Source organism: Xiphias gladius, chromosome 10 (assembly GCF_016859285.1).
Source record: "Xiphias gladius isolate SHS-SW01 ecotype Sanya breed wild chromosome 10, ASM1685928v1, whole genome shotgun sequence".
NCBI classification, from domain to species: domain Eukaryota; kingdom Metazoa; phylum Chordata; class Actinopteri; order Istiophoriformes; family Xiphiidae; genus Xiphias; species Xiphias gladius.
The window spans coordinates 24440575-24464149 of NC_053409.1; the positions used below are offsets into that span (position 1 = coordinate 24440575).

General features: G+C 40.4%; 1 protein-coding gene across 7 annotated transcripts in view; it reads left to right on the forward strand.

Moving 5' to 3' along the window:
• klc1a (kinesin light chain 1a) overlaps nucleotides 1-19552 on the forward strand; it is a 51733-nt gene extending 32181 nt beyond the window's left edge. For 3 of the 7 annotated variants that reach the window (XM_040136593.1, XM_040136594.1, XM_040136595.1), the window contains exons 13-16: nucleotides 1190-1351; nucleotides 12085-12218; nucleotides 16242-16308; nucleotides 18269-19552. In XM_040136593.1, coding sequence (XP_039992527.1) covers nucleotides 1190-1351; nucleotides 12085-12218; nucleotides 16242-16308; nucleotides 18269-18334 — 429 coding nt within the window. In that variant the 3' untranslated portion in view covers nucleotides 18335-19552. Of the gene's footprint in view, nucleotides 1-1189; nucleotides 1352-6497; nucleotides 8776-12084; nucleotides 12219-16241; nucleotides 16309-18268 lie in introns of those variants that run through there. The other 4 variants (XM_040136596.1, XM_040136597.1, XM_040136598.1 and 1 more) reach the window with 4 other exon arrangements.
• The last annotated feature ends 4023 nt before the right edge of the window (nucleotides 19553-23575 follow it).

The window sequence follows — 23575 nt, forward strand, 5'->3', positions numbered from 1 at the left end:
GTTCCAGAGAGAGTTGAGAAACGTCATGGTGCACCTTTGTAAGAGCAAGAAGGCTGATGTCACAAGAGGTTTTCATAATGCCTTCCATAAAACTAGATTCACCTCTTAAAGACATAAGAAATATGAAAAGTCTGTATATTGTAAGAGGGAGAAGGTGTTCATGAAGTATAAAATGAAGTGTAAATAACACGTGTTAAGAGTCTGACAGCATAGCAGTTCTACAGTTTATTGTCCTGTTGGGCTGTGTTTTTCCCTTCTTCAATAATTTATTCACCAGACAGAGTCGAAGGAAACAGTCTGCATCTGTCTGCACTGTGGTTTTACAGTATCGTTTGTCTAGCTTTCATTATGCCAGAGCCTGATTGACTCTGCCAACTTGTTCCTAAAGAGAAATCCCACTGAATTTGCTTTGGTGTGGGCATTTGTCAGAAGAAAACTTGAAAAGTGTCATTCTTCGATGGGTCACTATTTATCTATGAAATGTCATCATGGGTTTTTACATCTACAGTTCTGCTTTTTTAGATTCATATTTAAAACCGCTTGTAAGCATAGTGGCTTCTAGTTCAACATTTCAACATTTTGGGAAACTTATTCACTTTCTTGCTGAGAGTTACCAATCAAAGACATCGAGACGACTCATAATGGTTAGCTTAGCTTCCCATAAAGACAGGAAACAGGGGAAAGCAGCTAGTCTGGCTCGGTCCAAAGCTGACAAAATCCACCTACTAACACCTCTAAAGCTCACTAATTAACATGTTATATCCGATTTGTTTTTATCTGTAAAATCACCATGTTGGGTTAGGTGCCATACTGACTGACTGAGTTTGCTGAGTCGGTTCCTACTGCTGGTTTCAAATGTAAAGTGTGAGTGTGTGTCAGGACCTCGGTTCAGTGCAGCAGGTGGTAGAAGTCTATAACTTTAATATTAATTGGATTGGATGAATTGGTACTTGTTGTTGCTGTACAGTATCTATGTGTGGGACAGTACACACAAGGTACTCAGTTCCTGCATTCATTGGATTAGTTAAACTGGCATTTATTGCTTTGTGTGTGTGTGTGTGTGTGTGTGTGTGTGTGTGTGTGTGTGTGTGTGTGTGTGTGTGTGTGTGTGTGTGTGTGTGTGTGTGTGTGTGTGTGTGTGTGTGTGTGTGTGTGTGTGTGTGTGTGTGTGTGTGTGTGTACGTACCAGGGTCTGGACAATGTGCACAAGCAGCGCGTGGCTGAGGTCCTGAGCGAGCCGGAGGCCCGCGAGAAGCAGCGAAGCCGCGAGAGTTTGACCTCTGACACGGTGAAGTACGAGAGCGGGCCGGACGGTGGCGAGGAAGTGAGTATGAGCGTGGAGTGGAACGGGGTAAGTACAGTACACAGCCCTCAGCACATTACTGAGAGTCTTCAGACCAGGGAGACTGACATGTTTACATGACACACACTCTGTATCTTTCTGGACAGAAGCCACATACGGTAAACATGGGTCTTGTTGAATGTGTAACTTTTAAACTGTAAGAGAGACAAGAAAACAAAAACTTTGAATTCCTATAAATCTTGACCTAAAAACTAATTTTTATAAACTTTGCTCTTTCTGTGCATCATCAACTTTTATTTTTGCTATACTGAAGCACTTTGTAACATTGTTTTGAAAAGCGCTGTAGGAATAAAGGCGATTATTATATTTTATGAACTTGGGAGCATCAGCTGCCTTTATTCGGGTTCGCTTTGTCCTGATGTTATGAAATTTGGGTGGCTCCAAATAATGCTGAGATACGCAGCAAGGCACCAGAAAAAATTTAGTCAACTTACAAAAGAACTGTAGAGCAGTTCTACATGAGCTATAAAGGAGTCTGAAACATTAGGAAACAACTGGAAAACAAATAGTTTATGGGTAGAACGAGAAGTATAATGATACATGAAAGACTGTAGTCGCTCTGTCTTGGAAGACCGAAGTGTGACAAAATGAAACAGGAGCTTATGCAGAAATCCTACACTGTTAGCTATTTTTTTCATTTGTTGACTGGCAAATGACAGCAAAGAACGTAGTCTAGTCTATCACGATTAGCTACAGTTCAAAGGACTAGAATCAGGTGGTTTTTGGCTAACCAGTGCAGGATCACTGATTTGCTAAACTTTGTCCATAGCCATTTCTGAGTCTGTAAGACTCATGTACACAAGTGCAGCTTTTAATTTTAAGGGCTTTAACTTTATTGTTTATTAATGAGCTCAGTTCTTGTCCAAGACTGAGTGTGGAGGGTGCACATCCTATAAACGTCTACAGGTGCTGGATCAAAAAATTCCAAACCAAAGTCAGACAAAAAATCCACACAGTGTGCTGGTGTCTCCCAGTAAATTTAACTTAACTAAGCAATGTTTTGATCCAACAGAGATCTTTCTCAGGCAATGTCAGGTAAAAATTACAGTTACTCTGCTCATGCCTATCCGTACATGTAGATACGAATCTCTGTTACAGTGTTCTTAATCATTTAACAAGATTCCTGCCTAAATTCACCGTTGGCCTTTGTGTTTGTCAGACTACATGATCTAGATGAAATCCTCGTAGTTACAACCCAACCCCCGTCTACTGGGTTGGAAAATGTGCTCCAGTTTGAGCAGACCTCATGTTATGATGGTGATTTAAATCTTGATCAGGGTTTATCACTGGCTTCTGTTACGGAAGATGCAGTGAGGTTGTTACTTCACCTGTCATTCAGTAATTCTAATCAGGAATTTCTCCCACGGGGACAGTTCCCAGTATAAATCCTGCCAGACCTATTAAAATGTTTGTAAAAGGACTAATTTGCACTGTGCTACACTGATAATGCTGATTGACTGTCACAATTACCCTGCTCTCCTACAGTAGTTATGGCTTGTACTTCACTGTTTCTGATTTTGATTAATAAGACCAAGTGAAAAGCTGCGTCATAAAAACTCTTTTCCACTAAACCCTGTCTCTGTAGAGCTTTTCCAACTAACTCTGAGTCTTAAAAACTGCATTCACAGCAGCACAGCCCTCTGGTTACGCATGTTGTCACCACCCACCTAACTCCCTCTGCTGCGGAGTCACGTTTCCAACTAAGCTGGTACATTTCAGGGTATCTGCAGTATTTCCTCAGCCTCTAGTGACTGCAGTGGCACAACAAGTAGATGCAGGGTCGCTGTAGGCTGCTCACCATGGCCATTATATTCTGAAAAGGCTGCTGCTGCTGCTGCCGCTCAGAGCTCACATAGCAACAGTAGTCATAGCCCCCTGAACAACCAATCAGCAACCTCCTCCTGTACCACCGGTTGTGGCTTTGGGAGGTTTAGCGTGAGACACATCGACGTCTATATACACTGTGTTCTGTCAGTCAGTTATTAGCACACAGCCCCCTGCAGACAATCTCACATCACCAGCTGATCTCTGGACCTATTTATATCAGGAGAGCAGCCTGTCTGGAAAGAGCTTTAGCTGGAAGCACCTTTTAATAATGGTGGTTTGTTTTACCCTTGAGTATCACGCTTTGATCCAACACTAAATAAATTTATAGCTGAAGTGTCTCCATAAAGTCAACAAAAATTCTGAGCTTACAAAAATGCCTTGAAGGTGAATTAATTTTTCATGTGACTGAAGGTGGAAGAAGGGAAATTTAATATTACAGCAGTGCAAGGTGCTGTATGTAACGCAGTTTTCTGAAAATTCAGATCAAAGTGGTGCATTAAATACAGTATATATGGGATGAATATTTATAGATAGATTATTACTCAAATATAGATGAGTAGATGAGATGGTAGATAGATGAGATGAGTAAGTATGAATGCATAATCAAGCATAATGTGAAAAATAATCTCGATATAAAATGATCGTATAATTAACATGAATCTATACAGTATATATGTAAGGTCTGTTTACCCTCCACTGCTGTCAGGGGGTTGTCAGACCGCATTTTGCCTTTCAGCCTGTCAAAGAAATCATCGCTTCCACTTCAGCTTCAGCTCTCTCCACAGGCAGGTGTGAAAACCCATTACTTTCTCACATAAATAAGTCCTCTGACAAGCACCGTGACTCATCAGTATGTTCATCTGACTCGACATGGGCTCTGTACTGTACCCCTTCTGTGTCCTCTGGACACTCTGTCGATGTGTGTGATCTTTGTCCACTGTGCTCTATGTACTGTATGTATCTCTCCTTTGGCGTGATGAGCTGCTGCCTGAGAATGTAAAGTGTGATTCCCTGCTGCCCCCCCACTGATCTTCATTCCCTTCCTTTGCTTGCTTTGTCAGCATGGTAGCAGCCAGATAGGAAGGAAAGACAGTTTAAAGGATGTTTGGGTAACCTGTAAGCTAAAGGGAAAAAAATCACCACATAAAACTGAAAAATCTCTCAAAAAAAACAATGCGTGCTGATCATTTTGCAGATGATTTCTGTAAATGCCCTTTTTTTCTTTTTTAATTAGTGCAATGTGACTAAACAAAGGAAACTGAGAAACCATAGACGCAACAAAGCGAATAGACAAAATGTGAGACGAGACAAGATACCGGCACGAAGGCAAGCTAATTATCAAATCAGTACAGGTGTCGAGTTAAGAACGTCGTTGGGAGACACACTTAATTAAAATAATCAGCAAATTAATAGATAATGAAAATAATCATTAGTTGCAGCCCTGCTCCTCCCTCGTGCTCCCTTGGTTCATAGGTAGTCAAATTACACAAGCAACCAACAGAGACAAATGGACAAGTTTATATAAAATCATCAATACATAACAAATATCAAGTATCACACAAATTATTTAGTAGCTGTCTGGCTGCTCTCATGTGTCTCCTACCTGTATCCCCCCTGTGTTTATGTTGTGGATGTGTAACAAATTTTAACACGGTTGTACTTCATGCAAGTGTATTAATAATGTTTCAGACATTGTATCTCTCCATCGTCTTAAACGCTACAAAAGCTCCGCCTAGTGGCAGAGTTCGTGAATCACATTACAGTCACTTTCATCAACCGTATCCTAAAGCTTAATGAATGTTGAATTAAGTAGCTGGGCACCTCAACATTTGGATTTTGTGCAGAAAGGAAAACTAACTTTATCATGTATGTACCATAATAGCTGGTATATCCTAAAATTGACATGTAGAATGAAATTAGGTATGAGACAGTGAGTTTCCTGTAGAAGTGGCTCATAATACATAAACCAGCCTAGGTAATAACCATACAGTATTTTCAGTCATTTAGGTGGTGGCTTGTGTTACTTTCCCTGCCTGACATTAGCTGTCCCATGGCTGTTTTTTAACGTGTTGAGGTTCATTCAGTCACTTTGGACCTTTTTCACACCTGAAGCAGGAGACTTCTTCCGCCTACTTCTTTTGATTGTCCTCTTTTTGCAAGATCATCTGTTCCTGTTTAGTTTGTTTTGGTTTTTTGGGTTTCGGAGCTCTTAACAAGTCAGTGGGCGAAACCCAGGCCTTTCTGGCCTGATTATAGAATATCAGTCATGTTTTTCTACACCATTCTTGGAATATTTATCCACTGTATTTTAGATGGACGTCACTTGAAATGTCAGAATCATATATGTTTTAAGGAGTTTTGAAGTTGGTCTCATTTTTTCAATTTTATAAATGAACCCGTGTTGAAGGCAGAAGTAAACAAGCCACTATCACCGCGCTGGCATCTCACTTAAAACTTACACAATAATACTGCAGTGTATGACAAGATTTTACTTTTTAAGGACTTCTTCCAAGAAATATGACCAGGAGATGTTAAAGAACCAATTGCCTTTTGAAGATACAGTCATATAAATACCATAGAAATATAGTTATAATCTAAATTGTATTCAATTTTCAATGAAATTTTGTCCAGTCGGATTAAATTGCTAGATGTCTAGATGCAAATTATTTCAAATAAATAAAATTCACAATAAAAGAAATAAAACATACATAGATTACAAAAATTACCTAGCTAAAGGCATCTCATTATGAGGGATGAGAAAAGCCATTCAAGTTGGTTGATTTATTACCATAATCTAGCAAATAATGCCAGCGCGGGTTATGCAGCTCTTTCCCATCCAGATTGTGAAGGTTGGACAAAAATATAAATTTCCAAAGCCTTTGTCGTAACCGATTTCACATTAGTGAGACATTCTAGCTTCCAGATCCATAAAAACTACCTTAAACTGTCAAAGATGGCAGTTGCCAACTGCGTGATCAACCCGAACATCTGTGGTTTTATCGTCAATAAAAATGAGTTTGGCGTCACCAGAGAGCCCGACACAGCCGGTGGGTTAATGATGCACAAGCTGTTGGAGAAATACTGTGTCTGATCTGTGAAACCTGTTGATGACCTCTGTCACAGTCTCTGTCTTTTACTCTCTCCCTCTTTCTTCTCTCCCTTCGTCAAAAAATTTCCATCTCTTTTCTTCCTCCCTCCTTAATTGTTCCTCTTAACCTCCTTTTATCTCATCTCGCTGTCTTTTCTTCTCTTTCACTGTTTGTGTTTGCTTCTCTCTCTTCTCTTCCCGCTCCCGTCTGACCGGCAGGCATAACTCCAGATGCCTTGTAATGGTTCTAAAAACTTGTCTTCTGCATGACGGACGCATCGCCTCACTTCACCTCGCCTCAGCCCCTTCAGCTTTGCGGTTTCCTTCAGCTCTTGACCCCCCCCTTCTCTTTTCTCCTCCACCACCACTGTGTTCTGGTGGGAACCTCCGTGCCGGGGTGAAGAGCGATAGTGTTGCTTTTACGCCCTCCTCTCTGCTGTGTTTGGGAACGAGGAGTGGGTTTGGGGGGAAATGTGGAGACAGCCTGTGTGTCTAAATCACAATTACTGCTTCTTACTTGTCTTGAAGGTCTGTACTCGACTGTGTGTATCAGCTGCGGGTGGGAGAGGACCAGGGTGATGTTTCTTTATGGCAACATTAAACTTACCTTGTTATTTCTTGCTGTCCTTTAACAGTAGCCTCTGCTTCTCTACTTCCTCTCTCTCTGTCGCTCTCCAGTATCTTTAAACTGTATTTAATTTTGGCCGTAGACTCATTGAAAAGGTTGTTGAGGAAATTGTGTGGGGGAGATTGACAATGTGCCCTTAAACCAAATATCTGCTTTCCCACCTTGTTCTCCAAACTGTCCTTTAACTCTCTCCACTTTGACCTGTACTCTGAATTTGGGACTTTACGAATCCTAAGTCAGAACGCTCCCCAGTCATAACAAATCTGGCCACAGTTACGTTGCACTAAAGTTATTTGCTGTCATAGAGCTCAGTTCTGTGAAAATGGTCTAAAAAGGTCTGTTGATGCTCCAAAAAAATCAATACCAAAAGCACCATAAATGTAACATCAATAGTTTGCTCAGTAAGGAAACACTTGAAGAGAAAAATGTAAAGAAAAGACTTTATGTCAGGCCTTTTAGCAGTCTTTTTTTAATCTTGCTTGGTTGTTGCTTCAGCATTACATTGTGTCCCACTTTCCCAGCTGCAGCTGCTGGAGAAATGTGAAATATAATCAGTCAATTCATTAATTAGTCAATCGACAGAAAATTAATCACCAACTATTTTTATAATCCATGAATTGTATCAGTTAGTTTTCAAACCAAAATGCCAAAATCCACTTTGCTCAGTTTCTCAAATGTGAAGATTTGAGGCTTTTCTTTGTCAAAAATGATGGGAAACTGAATAACTTTGAATTCAGATGTTCAGATAAAACAGGCAATTTGAATATGTCAACTTGGGCTTTGGTAGATTATAATTGGCATTTGTCACTGTATTCTGGCATTTTATAGACAAAACAAAAGATTGATTAATCCAGAAAATGACTGGCTGGATAATCAGTTGTGAAAATAGTTGCAGCTCTAGTACCATGGATTAAGATAAAGTTCATAATATCGAAATGATGGGCCTACTACAATGTAAACAATCATTGTAAGTTTTGTCAGTGCTAGTGGGGTACATTTAAAGACCAGACCCAAACACCAACATGTTAATAAGATCAATACTTTATAAGATTTGGTCAGAACTGATCTGTATGATTAAAAGAAATCAGGGAAAACTGATATAAAACAGAAAAGAGAAATAAATATCTGTACAGAGACTGCCCACACATAGAAAATATAAAATTATGTTATAAACAGCTGTTGTGTCAAAAATATGGCAAAACAAAGGCGAAATTTTGACCCTACTGGATCCTCTTCAAGCACAAAACTGATTACGTCCTGTTGATATTCTGGTCAACCGATCAAACAAAAACTACACAACACTTACAATACGACCACTGTCAGATACATTCCAGGTGTGTCCCCAGGTGTGAAATGGTCAGAGTTGAAGCTTTGAAGGCTCCCTCCTTTACCCTCCTTCCCTCTCCGTCTTTCTCTCTCTCTCGAGGGAGGTTAGAAGCTTTTCATCTGTGCTCCATGGTCCATGTAGTTGAATTCAACATTAACATCTAAAACCATTAGTGGTGACTCAAAACATCCTCAGCTTGTAGTGACTTAACATGCTGTAAATAACATCAGCGTAACTCGTCAGCATGATCGAGAGCACCGTTGATTGTGGCTCTGTAGGTTTCTGCTCCCATTAGAGTTTAGTCATTAGTGTGTCACTCTGTGCTCTGTGTCATCGCAATGATATCAGACTAAAAAGTACAGTATGTATGTGGTGTCAACAAGAGGGCACATATAAGGTAACAGGATTCATGCAGTCTGTAACAGAATAGTGGATGTTTGATAAGGTTTGATTCAAAGCTGAAAGTTTTCCACTAAATGTGGGAGTGTGGAGGGAAAGAAGTGACTAAACACCGTGCATCCAGCCTGTTTACCTTGTGTATATCTCTGTATATAGATGTAAGGGTGGGTGGGTGGGTTGCAGTAAACAAGCACTGTTGCATTTTGTGAAAATTTGGAAACTGAAGTAGTCTCCTCATTGGTCTCTTCTTGGCTCCTGCTACTAATCTTCTGCGTGCCCTGTCCTGGTTGTGCATCTTACAGTTTGTCTTTCTTAACTTCTAATAAAACCTAAAGTCTTTGCTCACCTGAACCTGTGCCTGTCGCCTCTTTGTGTGCTCCCTCTTTTCTGTGTGTGCCTTCATAACAGGGTGAGCTCCAAGTCTTTACACCTCTCAGCAGCAGCGCCCTCGGTATTCAAGCTGATTAGCAGCCCTGCAAATTAACTGGCTGGAGTCAAAGCCGTTCTTGAAAATACATTAAACTAACTCCCTACATCACCATGTCCTTGTTAGATTCAAAGAACTGGATTTTCTTCAGAAATTGTGTCATCAATGTTTATCAAGTGTGGACGAATGAACTAAATATTCAAACTACATATTTGTCCCCGACGGATTAAACACCATTCATCATTTGAATAGTGACAATAATCCTCCATTGGCTCACAAAGTAACTCCATGTCAGAAGTCGGTACTTCATCATTACATTGGTTCATTACATTTAGATAAACTACACTGACTCCTGAGGGGAGATTGGTTCATTATAATATTGTAGCTTCAAGAAAATTCATTCTTGATATTATCGATTAAAATGTTGTTTAGATTGATTTAGTTCACATACTAGATTTCATGTTTCCGAATGTTTAAGATGGAGACGCTTCTGCCGGGATCTAAACTTTTCTTCTGCAAATATTTTTCAGGGGCAGAGCCAAAAAACAGTTTTTGATGCACAGTCAGTCACCTGCCAACCTCGTAGTAAATAAAATAATAATAATTCACGCATTCATCGGCTAATATTAGCTTATCACAGATATAATGTTATCAGCATATACTAACTGGCTACATATCGGCCCACAAGTAACAAGAAATTTCAGTAACGAAATCCCAAAGATATGTTCGAGCTCTTTTAGAAGCTGTCACCGTTTCATAGTTTGTTTATTTTTAACTATATATGTCTCAGTGAACATCTTGGTCACAATACTTCAGTAGCAAAATTTAAGGAATCCCACCGAAAATGTTGAGTTCAGTTAAAAATATATAAATAAAAACATTTTTGGCTGATATCATCATTCTCACATTTCTTAACTTTCACATATAAATATCAGTATCGTTCACAAAAATCTGGTATCAGTCGTGTTCTTAAAAACTACAGACGCTTTTGATATATTGTCGTTATTCATTCTGACCCCGACGTTCATGAGGTTCGGGATTTTACTCGGCTAAGTAAGTTTCTTCAACTACATAGCTATAAACTGATGTGGCTAGACTGAACTGTGAAGGTCAGCTGGGCCAGAGACTTGTTGATTTTGAAGGACAGGAATAATGTGGAGACTGTACCACAACCTTACACCCTCTGTGATGTGAGAGTCAAACATCCACGTTGCCTTCGAGATCATCAGATTTCACAGAGGTGTGTCTGGAATATTTTTGACTGTATCCAGTATCCAGTATGCTCGGCTCCATTATCAGCCTCCTCCTCTGTCACAATTTTCCTTTTTTTTTTTTTTTTACTGGACTTCAGTCTGACTTTACTCAGCCAGAAAAACAAGTTGTTTGACTCTGGCCACTGAGCTTTAAATCAACAGTATTTTATTACGTCTGAAGTTATGCTTAAATAACTAGAAACTCGTGTGTGGAATGGAATCAAAGGAAAGAGTCACTGGCTGCACAGATTAAAGTCTGCAGCATCTGTCAGCTCTTATAGAAGGTCATAGCCCAGCTTCGACTGTCAGAGACGATACTGTCATCCCCTCCGTCGCGTTCAAGATCCAGGCAGATAGGGAGGTGTTGCAGGCAGGTGTTGAGGCTTAAACTGTAACCATGTTAGACAAGGAACCAAAAAAATAGGTTGCTGCGCAGCCTCACTCAGTCCGTGTTAAGGGCATCAGTCTAAAAACGTTGTGAGCCTTTTCTCTCCCAGAGAACACATGAGGCTGATGTTGAATTAATCAGGGACAACATTTTGACCCCATCGTGTCCCTTGGGTCGACGGCATAGCTACCCAGTCTCAAAAAAGCTCAGTCCAAATGCAGCCGAGAAGCGTTCGAGAGAGCCTGAAATCCGATTGGTCAAACCGATCTCACCTCTGGAGGAATATTGAGTCTTAAAAACCTAAAGTAAATCTGTCCTCTAACTATTTAACGTAGTTCATTACTTCTACCTAAGTTCAGTTATGTCGCATTTTGAAGGCAGCAGTGGAACATACGTGTCTTAGCTGAGTGATCTTAAAATGATTTACGGTGTACGTAGCTAAATGTAAATGAAGGTGTCAGGATTTTATCTGGACACAGGACTTGAAATGACAAATGTAAATGGGAGCAGGTCGGGGTTGGAACTGGGTAAATGTGGTAGAAAACGTTAAATTACAGGCCACGCACACTCACGCAGGTGTTTTTAGTTTTGTTTCTTTGGCTCATTAGAGCTCAGCTTGGGTTGAAGGTAGGTGAAAACGACGCTGATCACAGTGGTCACCAAGTTATGTGAGGTCAATGGACGCCATGTTCCAGTAGATGAAGGTGTAATCTGTCCCACGCAAACAGACGCAAAAAAGTAGATGAAATCATCTCCATCTACCACTGGTGTGCGAGGCCTTTTTAAAGCTTCTCGATATGGAAGTACATTTCCCAGATTACTAAATCAGCAGCTTGCAAATGAGGTTGCATCTGCATTGCTGCGTCGTGTATGCACATGAAATTTTGCGCCAGAGTTTGTGTACCTCTCTACGCACTGTTCAGAAGTCTGCGTGTGTATATTGGCTTTTGACCGCTGTAACCTGAATTTCGAGCGGCACGCTTAAATTGGACATATTGTGGTCCCCAAAAATCCTACAGTTACTAAATGTGCTCTGTTTTTGTGTTGGCCTCTGAAGACAGTATTTTAAATCATTTTAGCTATGCACAGTACTCAGTGTCTTAATTAAAACAAAGCAATGAAACATCTCTTGCAGTCACGTTTCATGGCAGGTTTCACAGACTAGAAGCAATCACGAACCTGTTAGTTAAATTCACAATCTGCATTTTTATTACCTGCATCAGGCAATGTGCTGGATCTTTATTGAAGAACAAAACACTGATCTGATGCTAATGAATATCGTAGATACATTCCTTGTGTGGGTGTGTACATCCACTCTAAATGTGTGTAGGTTTTAGGAAACTCTGTGCATGGATGAGTGTAACCCTGTGGCGTCTCCCATCAGGACGGCTCCGGCTCTCTGAAGAGGAGCGGCTCCTTCAGCAAACTGCGAGCGTCGATCCGTCGCAGCAGCGAGAAACTCGTCCGCAAGCTGAAAGGCGGCGGCTCGTCACGAGACAGCGAGCCCAAAAACCCTGGGTAACTATCCTTCCCCCCCTCGCCTAACCCACCACACCCCACCCTGACACCTGACTGACATGCTACAGGTGACTGAAGGCCTGGAGGATCGAGCCGGCCCTCCAGCCCTTAGCTCAGCGGTTGGCGTACTAACCAAAAACAAAAGAAGGGATTCGCTCTGCTTTGCTGGTGGTGAAGTGGTGTAACTCTAAAGCTGTTTGCACATGAAAGGATGGAGGAGGCTTTTACTGTCAATTACACATTGGGCCTTTTTTTCTCCATTGCATGAGTTTACCTTTCTTTACTCACATTGCCATTGTACAGTGTTTATTTTAATGTTTTTTGTTTTTTCTTTTTTCTTTCACATAGTTTAGTTGGGTTGTCAGTGGACAGAAGCCCAAACACCCGAGCTTCTGTCCACTGCTCCGTGACCTGCAAGAGAGTATCAAGGCGTTTTTTGTTGTTTTTTTTAGGGGGGAAGAAATATCTGAGGTTTTGTCGATAAAGTTGAAACTTTACGGGGGAAAAGTCATTATATTTCAAGAACAGAGCTGAAATTTTATAAAGACGAGGTTGTACCTCTAATATTTCAAAAGAAATGGCACAATAACTTGAGAAAAAAATTGTAGTGTTTCAAGGAAGTAGTTGTAATAGTTGGAAAAAAAAGTAATAATATCATCAAAAAATGTCCCAAAAAGGAGTCGTCATGTTTAGATTGAGTCGACTGGGTTCCATTCTGTTGGAGACTCCCACAGTCCGGGCTGATTCCCATTGAAAAGCTTAGGGAAGCTGAAGCAGTTTGACAGGAGAAGCGACTTGAAGAACGTGGACTTGGTGGTCGTTTTAGCAGATGTACGTCTGCTTAGCGTCCTATGAAGAAGAATAGCACACAGCCGCGTCCCTGATTTGTCTCGTCTTTAGGGCTATAGCAATCTGTCGGTTGATTTAAATAGTAGCATAGTCTACCAGCGGAGCAATTACATAAAACGCAGCATCTTAAATTTCTTCTCGAAATATTTCAACTTCATTCTCGAAACCTCCCCCCCCAACAGCGGCCATAATACTCCATTGTAGTGACCAAACCTGACCATTATTAAACAGAAAACCAAAGGTAACTCTAACTGTACAGCAAACAGTGATTCATGAATTAATGAAACAGGAGAAATAATGCAACTACTTCACTGTGACGGGCGATGTGTAGAAAAGCATCTGCAATGAGAGACTAACCACTAATGTCTGCGTTTGAAATGCCTTTATTCTTGTGATGCCTGTGGAACTAATTTTTTCTTTTTGTTTAAACCACTAATAGTAACATCTATTTATTTGCATTTTGTGGCTTTGGACTATTTATTTCAACTAGTTTGAAATATAGTTCAGTTTTACTCAGCTCTGGATTTTTATTATTTCCTTTTACTTGTGAACTTAACTCTGAAAACAATCTGGTCTGCATGGCTGTTTTTGCTGCTCTGTTGAATTTTTATTTATGAATAAATTTTTTCATTTGAATGTCGACTTGCATGCCTCGTCTGTGTGCTCACTGGTTTCCTTTCCCCTCTCTGCGCGGTTCTGCTCTGTGCCTCATTACGGTGATGGATAGGATGAATTTCCTCTATCATCGTCGTCGTCACCATCATCATGACCGATCGGCTCTCAGTAAAGTTGAATCCCTGCAGAAATGTCCATTTCAAAAAGTCATTAAGGGCATTGCTTTTCATAAAGATACCACCACCTGGTATATGGGGAAAAAGGCATGAGTTGTCTTAAATTTGCATCTTCCCACCAGCAAATGAAGCCAGTTTTATTGGCAGCTAAAATGTGATGTATTGTCTGAAAATGAAAATAGCTGTTCCAGATCCCCGGTAGTTACTGCACCAACAGCAAACTAGTCTCCAAAATTCACTTCGTCGTTAACACTATACCAACATTGAATTAATCGTTCATAACACACTACAATGTAGTTGTACGCAGCTATTAGGACATTTTTAATTGTTTATTAATGTACAGTATTCGTCAACAATTATAATTTTTCCTATGAAAACCTTTTTTTTCACCATATTGTCATTCATTATATGTTTATATGATCTACAGTTGTTGATGAATGCATTGATAAACACTTAAACACTTTTTTCCATTTATCTTTTTCAAAAGACAAGGAAATGTTTTAATACATTTCTTAAGACATTGTTAGTTTTTATTTGATGCTGCCGTCACGTAATAACTCGCCCTGCATCACCATGAGACCTGAGTCCCAACAAGTTACTGCTAATTAATCACCTGATTAGCTTGTCAGATGCGGCGTACAGTACATGTGTTTTGGTTATGTTGTATCGCGAGATGGTACCGAACTTGCTGCCTCACATTTGGACGGATACGTTCTGCAGTGTGGTCTAACTGAACCCAGGTTTGTGTTCAGGCATGAATGTCGGTGTGTGCATGAGATCTACTGACATGAAACTATCAGTTTTCACCACTTACCACGCATCAATGAAAAGACTGTTGCGGATTAGTTCAATAAAAGAAATTGGTACCACTTTCTGATAAGGTACCCTTCATCCTTCAGGCATTGCTTTAAAGCAGGAGAGTTGAACTCCTCCTTAATTATAGGAGGTAGATTATTCCATTCCCTGCACTCCCTCTTAAAGTAATTATAAAACTATCAAGGAACTCTTCCATATAATATCCTCTAAACGTTATTTAATTGAATCTGACGGGCCCTGTCCTCCACTGGAAGCCAGCGAGGCTGCAAGAACCGAAACCTTCCAACGTGACTCCCAGGATCAAGTCTGAAGACACTTCCAATCGGTTTGTTTTGTGCTGCCTGGAAGTTTCAGTTCCGAAGCCTTTGTAAACTCCCGGTGCCGTGAGCTAACAACGCCATCAAAACGCCGGATCAGGCTCGAGGCCAATCCAGTGGCTTCCAAAGCATTCAGACCCCTTCAGTTGTCGCACACTTTATTGTGTTGTAGATTTTAAATGGATAAAATAACCATTAATCCATAATGACAAAGTGAAAACATGTTTATTGAAAATCAAAAAACTGAAATCTCTTATTTACAGAAGCAGTCAGACCCTCTGCTGTGGCGCTCCAATCTGTGGTCAGGTGCCTCCTCTTTGCTTTCAATTGAAAATTGAATGGATTCGGACATAGTTTCAGAAGGGACAAGCCTGTGGTATATAAGGTGCCAAAATTCACGGGGCATGTCGGCACAAAAAACCAAACCGTGAAATCCAAGGAACTCACAGTAGACCTGTGTTAGAACCGTGGTGAGAATGGAAATTCAGTTTACAATGAAATCTTCAACACTGTGAAGTGTGCAAAAAGTGAAGGGGTCTGAATACTTTCTGAAGCCGCTGTAACTTCAGGCTGTCTCTCTTCAGTACGTTTGCCTTCATAGCTATACGTCTACTTCCGGCATTAAACCTGGCCCAGTTCCTTTTTAAGCCATGGCAGCACCTCCTGGGTTGTCAAGAACGCAACCCAAGTAATTACAGATAATCTGAATTATCTGTAACTATGAATGTTAAAAGGGGATTCTGTTCCAGATGCTCAGCAGCCCTTTTTCCAGAAGCTCAGAGGTCAAATAATTGAATTGATTTAAGAAAGAGCTAAAAAGGCAAAGAAATCGTAGTGTTGGAGGAGGATAAACACCGCCGGAGAGATTTTACAAAATCTGCCAACCCCAGATTTATTTTTCAAGGCTTATAACTTAAATATAAAGCAGTGGAACCAATAATAAAGCCATAAATTACAACTTACACACATTGTAGAGGCTGTCATGCTAGAAAGTGGTACCAAAATTTCACATTTGACCTTGTAAATTTCATAAACATGATGATAAAACGTTAGTTGACATATCAAACATTCTTGTGAAACTAACCTTTGTTTGAAAATATCATGGATGTCATTAACCAACATATAGGTACCATCATCTCCACTGAGCTAATCTCCTCACACCGACTCTCCACCCCCTCACCTCTGACCTCTCACCCCCACCCCACCCCACCCCCGCCTCCCTTCCCTGCATGTCACTGCTCTGGGTGCAGCATGAAGCGAGCCAGCTCTCTGGGGGTTCTTAACGTGGCGGACAAGGCTGCGAGTGACCACTACCAAGTAAGGAGCCGAGACCCGAGTGTCGAGACCTGGGTCCGAAAGTATCTGCGGAGGGTCTGACCGTTTGTTTTTAACCCTGCTGTTTATGGGGATAATATCCTGTCACGGAAAGGTCAAAGTCCAATCCCTAAAAAAAAAACCCCAAAAAAACTTCCAATGTGTTTCTATTAAAGGACAAATACCTTCTAAAATATATTTAGGAGACAATTATGTTTTCCAGTTATGATTTTGTTCAGCTTTATTTGTCTGAGCTTGAAGGGGAGCTTGTGATTTCTGCACTGAATAAACGTATTCATCTAAAACTAATGTTACATCAACAAATTTGACAGTTTTTGATGAAAGAATTCCTCAGATAATCCATTAGTAAATTGACAGAATATTTAAAACCATTTTTATTATCAAATAATCATGAATTTTCGACCAGAAATGCAAAAATATAAATTCCAGCCTCTCCTATATGAGAATTTGCAGCTTTTCTCTTTCATAAATCATTGTAAAGTGAATCTCTTTGGGCTCTTTGGGAAGTTCTGGGCAGTTTTCAGTATTTTCCGACAATTTGTGGACTAAATAATCATTACTATGATAAAATAATCAAGAGATGAATTGATTACAGAAATTATTTGTGGCCCTGTCCAGGTAACTTTATCAGTCAATACAGGAAATGGGGAAAATTTCATAATATTTCAAGAGTAAAGCTGTAACTTTATAAATTAAAAAGGTGGAATATTTTGAGAACAAAATTGTCAGAAGTCAGAGGGAAAAAAGGCTCAATACTGTAAGAAAAAAGCTTTAATATTTAAGGAAATGGTCAAAATAGTTCAAGAAAAAAGTCGAATATTTCGAGGAAAAGTAATAGTAATAGTTCTAATAAACTCTGTGTTTACACATCAACACTTTCTTCTAAGATGTTATTGAAGAATATCGTCTCCAGATATTCCTTATTCAAAGCAAACAAACAAAAATCCTTTTCATGACAATTTCTACACAAGCAGATGCCTCAGTACGACAACTTTACGTTGTCGACAGATCCGAAATCCAGGGAACGTCGATAGATAAGTACCAGTATTTTTACAGCGTGAGAAAATTACCTGGTGCATTTTCTCCCGAGAGGACACAAAGTTTAGACATTTTTAAGAGAATAGCATTTTTATTTACGTGCTAACCCACCAAGCCACTTTACCGAGAGGATTAAAACAAACCACTGAAGAGGTTTTTTTTTCAGATGCTTTTTGACCCGGTCTTCTCTTTTATACTCCTCTCCCTCTCAGTCTCTCTCAAGCCTATAAACTATCCCCCGCTGCTCTGTTGACTGGTTTTGTGGCCAAACCGGAGCATTCGTCGCTGTCAGATTTGTCACTACTTACACATGGGGAGTAAAAACGTCATCGTGACTCACACACTAACTCCACACCATCATTATTTTCACTAATCAACACAATTTAGAGACATGTTTTTCTTAATTGACGCCCGTTTTTAAGAAGCAAATGGCTTCATTTTTCACCACGTGTGGCATTTAGCTACTATCCATAGCCCCTGGAAACTTGGTTGCCCAGTCCGTGCCTCAAACCTGCCAGTTGTCATAAGAGAAGTCCAGACTTTTGCATGTGATACCAAATCTGCACACCCACCGAGCACTTTATTAGGAACACCATGCTGATACCGGGTAGTTCCTCCCTCTGCTCTCAAGACGGCCTCAGTTCTTTGTGGCCTGGATCTCACCAGATGTTGGGAACCTTCCTTTGAGATTTGGGCCCATGTTGATGTGACTGCATCAAATCATTTCAGCCTTGATCTCAGAAAATGATCATGACACTTTAGACAAATTCTCAAAGTCATAGTGGTCAAGCTTAAGAAGAAGCAGCTCCTCAATTCTGAAAAAGTTACCATTTTTAATTTATTTTTGTTAAGGAATCCCCCTGTCAGCGCTTAACCTCATTGCCTTTCACTCCATTTCCTCCAGGAACGAAATCATCGTCTGAGAAACAGTCGAGACCTGAGCGCCAGCCACACTGACCTGGCGCGTTGAAGGTTTTTCGACCCCCGAAGAGGCGAAGCACGGAGGCCGCGAGGTCGCGACGGTCACGAGAACCGACTTCCCGTCCTGCGTCGCCTGACCAAGCTTCAGACCGCTCCTCGCTGTAAATAGGTGTTTGTGAAAGCTTCGTATCTCCCACGCATACGCGTCGGCATCACACCACCGAGTGCTCGCTGTACAGGTTTTAATCTTCCGTTGCACTTTTAAAGGTTCGTGCTCTCAGAGGGGGATTTTGTGGTGTTTCAGCTACTCAGATTTGAGTGCGTAAATCTATTCTGTCTAATTCTATGTGCGTATACTGTACGTGAGCGTGTGGTGGCGTTGGCGTGAGCGATCGCCCTCTCTGATCAGTCCTTCTTAATATTTTTTTTTTCTTTTTTTTTGCTTTGCTATCACTTGAATGAAGGCAGATGTAGAGTGGAGTTTGAGTTTCACAAACCTTTCTGATGTAGAGGCAAAAAATAGAAAGAGCCACTGGTCCAGTTAAAAAGTAGCGTGTGAAGCCAAAGAACTACACGACTCAAGTTCTCTAACAAACACACTTTGCCTTTTATTATCTTATGTTTCAAACTCCTATTATTCCCCTCACTTTTATAGCTTAAGGTTGATTTACTCTAAAATCTCTGCAGACAGTGTCCTCTGACTTTAGTTGCTACCAATGCGTTCCCAGCAGTGGGCGCAGTAAAATAACGACCGAGTGACGACAAAAACACAAACAAGCAGCAGCCGTCGTCTTACAGGCGTTTTTGACCGGGTTTCACCTCTCAGGCCACCTGTCGTCTTGGTGGAGCTCGTTGGGGCCGTGTGCGGCCTGAGAGGGACACCTGCAGACGCTACTCAGGGCCGAAAAAGTACGGCCACTCCCTCTGCGTGTTTTTCTGGATAAACGTTTTAAAATTTACACTGAACGTTACGGTAAAAAGATGCTAGAGTTGAACGTCAGTCATATACACAGGAAGACGGTAAAGTCCAGTTTTCCATCTAGTAAAGATGCAAATACTATTTTATATATTTTACCTATGTTTACTAGATATATTACAATCAAGTGTAAGGTCTCTGTTAAAGAAACTAAATATGATTTTATGTTGTTATTTTATTATTTTATTATTTTTCTTTGTGTGAAAGACTCAAGAGAACTTTATCGTCAAACCATCCATTTACAAGTTCACAAAAGGGATAAAGTTTCATGTCTCTCAGGCCAGTGGTGCATTAAAGTGCACAAAAGGCGGTCACACAAGAAAGGGACAAAAAAAAAACACAGAACAGAAAAAAAGACACAGTGCAGAGCGGTTCAAAGCGGAAGAGAACAGCAAAGAACAAACAAAAAAATAAGACACAAGAAACACAAGAGAGCAAGAAAAAAAACACAAAGAAAAAAAGGACAACAAAATAAAATACACAGAACAGTTCAAAAAACAGGACAAAACGGTTCAAAAGACAGGACAGAACAGTTCAAAAGACAGGACAGTTCAAAAGACAGAACAGTTCAAAAGACAGGACAGAACGGTTCAAAAGACAGGACAGAACAGTTCAAAAGACAGGACAGTTCAAAAGACAGGAAAAAACAGTTCAAAAGACAGGACAGAACGGTTCAGAAGACAGGACAGAACAGTTCAAAAGACAGGACAGTTCAAAAGACAGGAAAAAACAGTTCAAAAGACAGGACAGAACGGTGGAAAGAGTCAGTTCAAAAGTGTAGAACATAAATCTTGTAACCTGGTGACTATTTCTAAACACTGTGGTTGTGGTTTGGTGATGTCGCCACAAATGGCTGCAAGTAGGGCAACGCTGCAGTCTGGTCCCAGCCGCTATTTGGTTGAGCTTGATGTATTTTCATTTTAAGCACAACTTGAGGGTGTTGTTTGTCGAAAAGGGGAAAAAAGGCAGAAATTGAAAGGAGATTTTATAAATGCAAACATATTAAAATTGCTGTTACGTCGATGGAAAGTATTTAAGTGCAGCTCACGGTACAAAAGTAAAACATTCTTTAAAAAACACCTTATCTCTTCATTAGCTTTGAGACTGAGTAACAAAGTTATCGAAACGTTTTCGACCAATTTGACCAAGAATGAACCAGAAATCCAGCACATTGGATCTCTTCACATAATTTACCTACTTTACGTGCTCGCTTTATTAACACCATTTTGGTCTGTCGTCCTTCATCCAGTAAAATTTACTTTGCCAAGAAAAAGTTCACACATTTGACATTAAAGCAGTAAAGTTTCCAAGTCACAGTCTATCCACCATCGGGTGATTGTAGAGCTTCGGATCATAAATACCAGTTAAAACGAATGAAAGAGGAAAATAAATCCTTCCAGTTCTTTTTTATTTTATTGATAGTTTAGTTTTACTTTTTTATTGCTTTTCTTTCAGTTGGCCGACTTGCTCTCACTGAAGCTGTTTGGCTTTCACACGCTGAAGTTTAACTCCACCAGTGGGAACGGTTCTGCCTCTTAGGGAAGGTTTTGATAACCAGAACTGTCAACTAGGCAGAAGTTGTCCAGCAATGACGTCTCTTTGCAGGCCGACCCCGGACGTCAGCTTGGCTCTGCAGGTTTCCAATGGACGTTCTGCACTGGGGGTTTTTTTTGTTTTGTTTTGTGATATTCACACATTGTGTTCCGTAAGAAAACCCTCCTCACAAATCAACAGACATTTGAGAAACTGGAACTGACAGACTGTGTTTTCTGCATTAATTGAAAAACCCCTTCGAGACAAACACGTTGGAAACCTGCAGAGGGGACCCGCATCTCAAATGCCTCTTTGGCTTTAGGACGACAGACGGTTTTCCTCAAACGCTCCGTCCTGTGTGTGATGGACGACTCTGCCCTTGATGTATGAAATTCTATGTTTACATTTGGGTTTTGTAAATGACGTTTTGTTTGTTTCTTGTCCTCTCGCTGCTCCCAAGCCTCCTTTTTTTTTTTTTTAAACATCTGTCTGTAACAAGCCTTGGGAATGGCAGCGCTGTCTCCCCGGACGGTCCCCTGCTTCGGAAGAAAGAGGCGGGATGGTTGAATTCACGGGCACGTGAAGGCCGGCCGCCACATTCTCAGGATCGAGGCCGTACGCACACTGATTCACACACTGACCGCAAAGTTGATATCGCTCTAGAAAACTCACTTTAGAAACAGAGATTCCAGGTATGTTAAGATGCTCAAGACAACACTTTACCATGTGAGTGAAGTCGAACGAATCCAACCCAAAATAAAACACAAAAAAAAACAAAACAAATAATGCAAATGATGAATTATTTAAAGAAAGTTATTATCAAGCAAGAATGAAGTTGCAAAGGTAAAATATATGTATTTGCTGTTACCAAAATACGAGGGACAATTCCTCCTGTAGCTAGTGAGGACTAGTTAGATGTAGTTGAATGAAAACATATCAGTGTGTATTTAAAACTGGAACTTAGTGTAAAGATGAAAACCCTGATTAGTCATTTACAGCCGCTGGATCAAAATCCAGACCAAAAAAAAAAAACCCAACGTAATCCTGATCGTAACAATATTCGCTGTTGATTTTCCACACCGGCCTTCTTTATGTCAAAATACAGTCAAGTCTGGCAAGAAGTGGACGCGCTGACTGACTGTCGCTCCGAGATTCAAGCCTTCGTCAAAGTCCCCAGTTCGCTGCCCTTTTTGTTAAATGAAGTTCAGTGACGCCGGTCCGGTGTCGCAGAGTTTTGTAAGTCTGAGATTTAGCCGCAATGGTTTGAATTTTAATATATTTTTACAGTCAAACGGGAAAGAACGATGTTGCCAAAATCGCAAACAAATGTGCGTTCATGGCGAGAAACGAGGCATCGCCGGCGTCCGTGGCTGCTGTGATATAAATTTTACAATAAAGGTTGAAGTCGTCGACATGCAGGTGTGGTCTGTGGGTCAACTTTGCAAATCAGGAACTTCCTGATCGGAGAATAAATCAACGAGATTACAAATCTGATCAGGCGTTCGATGACTCGCTAGCACCCAGCGACCAATCAGGTTTAACCGCCGTCCATCTTAAAGGAGTCTCAGGATTTTCCTAAAGCATCATGGGACTAGTTTTAAAGAATCCTGGATATTTTTTTTTTCGGGAATAATCTTGTAAACGTGTCAGTCTGTGATTGGAAGATGCTTTGACGACCAACGACCAGTCACAAGGGATTTGCGCTGGAGAGATCAGACTCATCCGGCTGGAAATGAACCCGGGTTCTTCTTAGACCGACCGCATCGAATCAGATTTGTGACTAATGCATTTGCTGCTTTGTGAGTCGCTTGTTTCCTTTTGTTGAGAGTGTGGTTTGTTTTCTTCTTGCAGAACTTTGGTGAACCTTTATTCTTGTGGCAGGGACGTGCAATAAGCTTTTGTTTGATGTTACAGTCATTTGTTTGAAAAACTCTGGTTTGATTTGTAAATCTGACGATAATTGATCAACATCTGAACCTACGTGGCCAATTTGTGTAAAAGGCTTTTATTCCACAGAGACGCGATTACACTGAACATCCCCCTTTTTCTTCTTCTAAAAGAAAATTATCTGCCGTCATTTCCTGAAGGAGGAAAAACAAAGATGAAGCCCTGAAATGTAAATATAAAAGCTGAGTAGATTTGATAACTTGAATAATATTCATTGTCATTATTTCCTTCTGTGCCTGCAATAATTAAGACATTGTGATTTTTTTTTTTTTTGAAGTGTCAAATATCCAATTTAGGAATTAAATTCTTATTCTTTTTCCTTTATAACGATGATTTTATTGACACTGTTTGACATTACAGGTCAGAGTCGAGTATGTTGACTGTTGATCAGTCTGCTCATCAACCTGCTTTTTTTTTTTTTTTTTGTCTTTGTCGTCTTAACGTAAAAGCTCCAGAAAGTAACGAGGCACATAACTGAATAATGTCCAGGGGTTTGGATGAACCGGGTGACGGCGGAAAGTGTTGTACGTTCAGGATTTATATGTGAATGTAGTTTAAATCAGGATAAAATGCAAACTCTTTGTATACGGAAGCAAAGAAATACAACAATAATTATATAGACACAAGTAACAGGATGATTTCTGACACAGTCAATGTACAGTTTGTTATAAATCAAGCCAACTTTGACCAGGAGCTGATTTTTTTCTACACACATCCAACTGTGACACACTCTTTAAATTCTACACAACATGTAGAAAATGTGTCTTTGCTAAAAATCACATTTTACCCCAAACAGTAAATGACGTCACGTAGGTACAACTGTGGAAGCAGCGA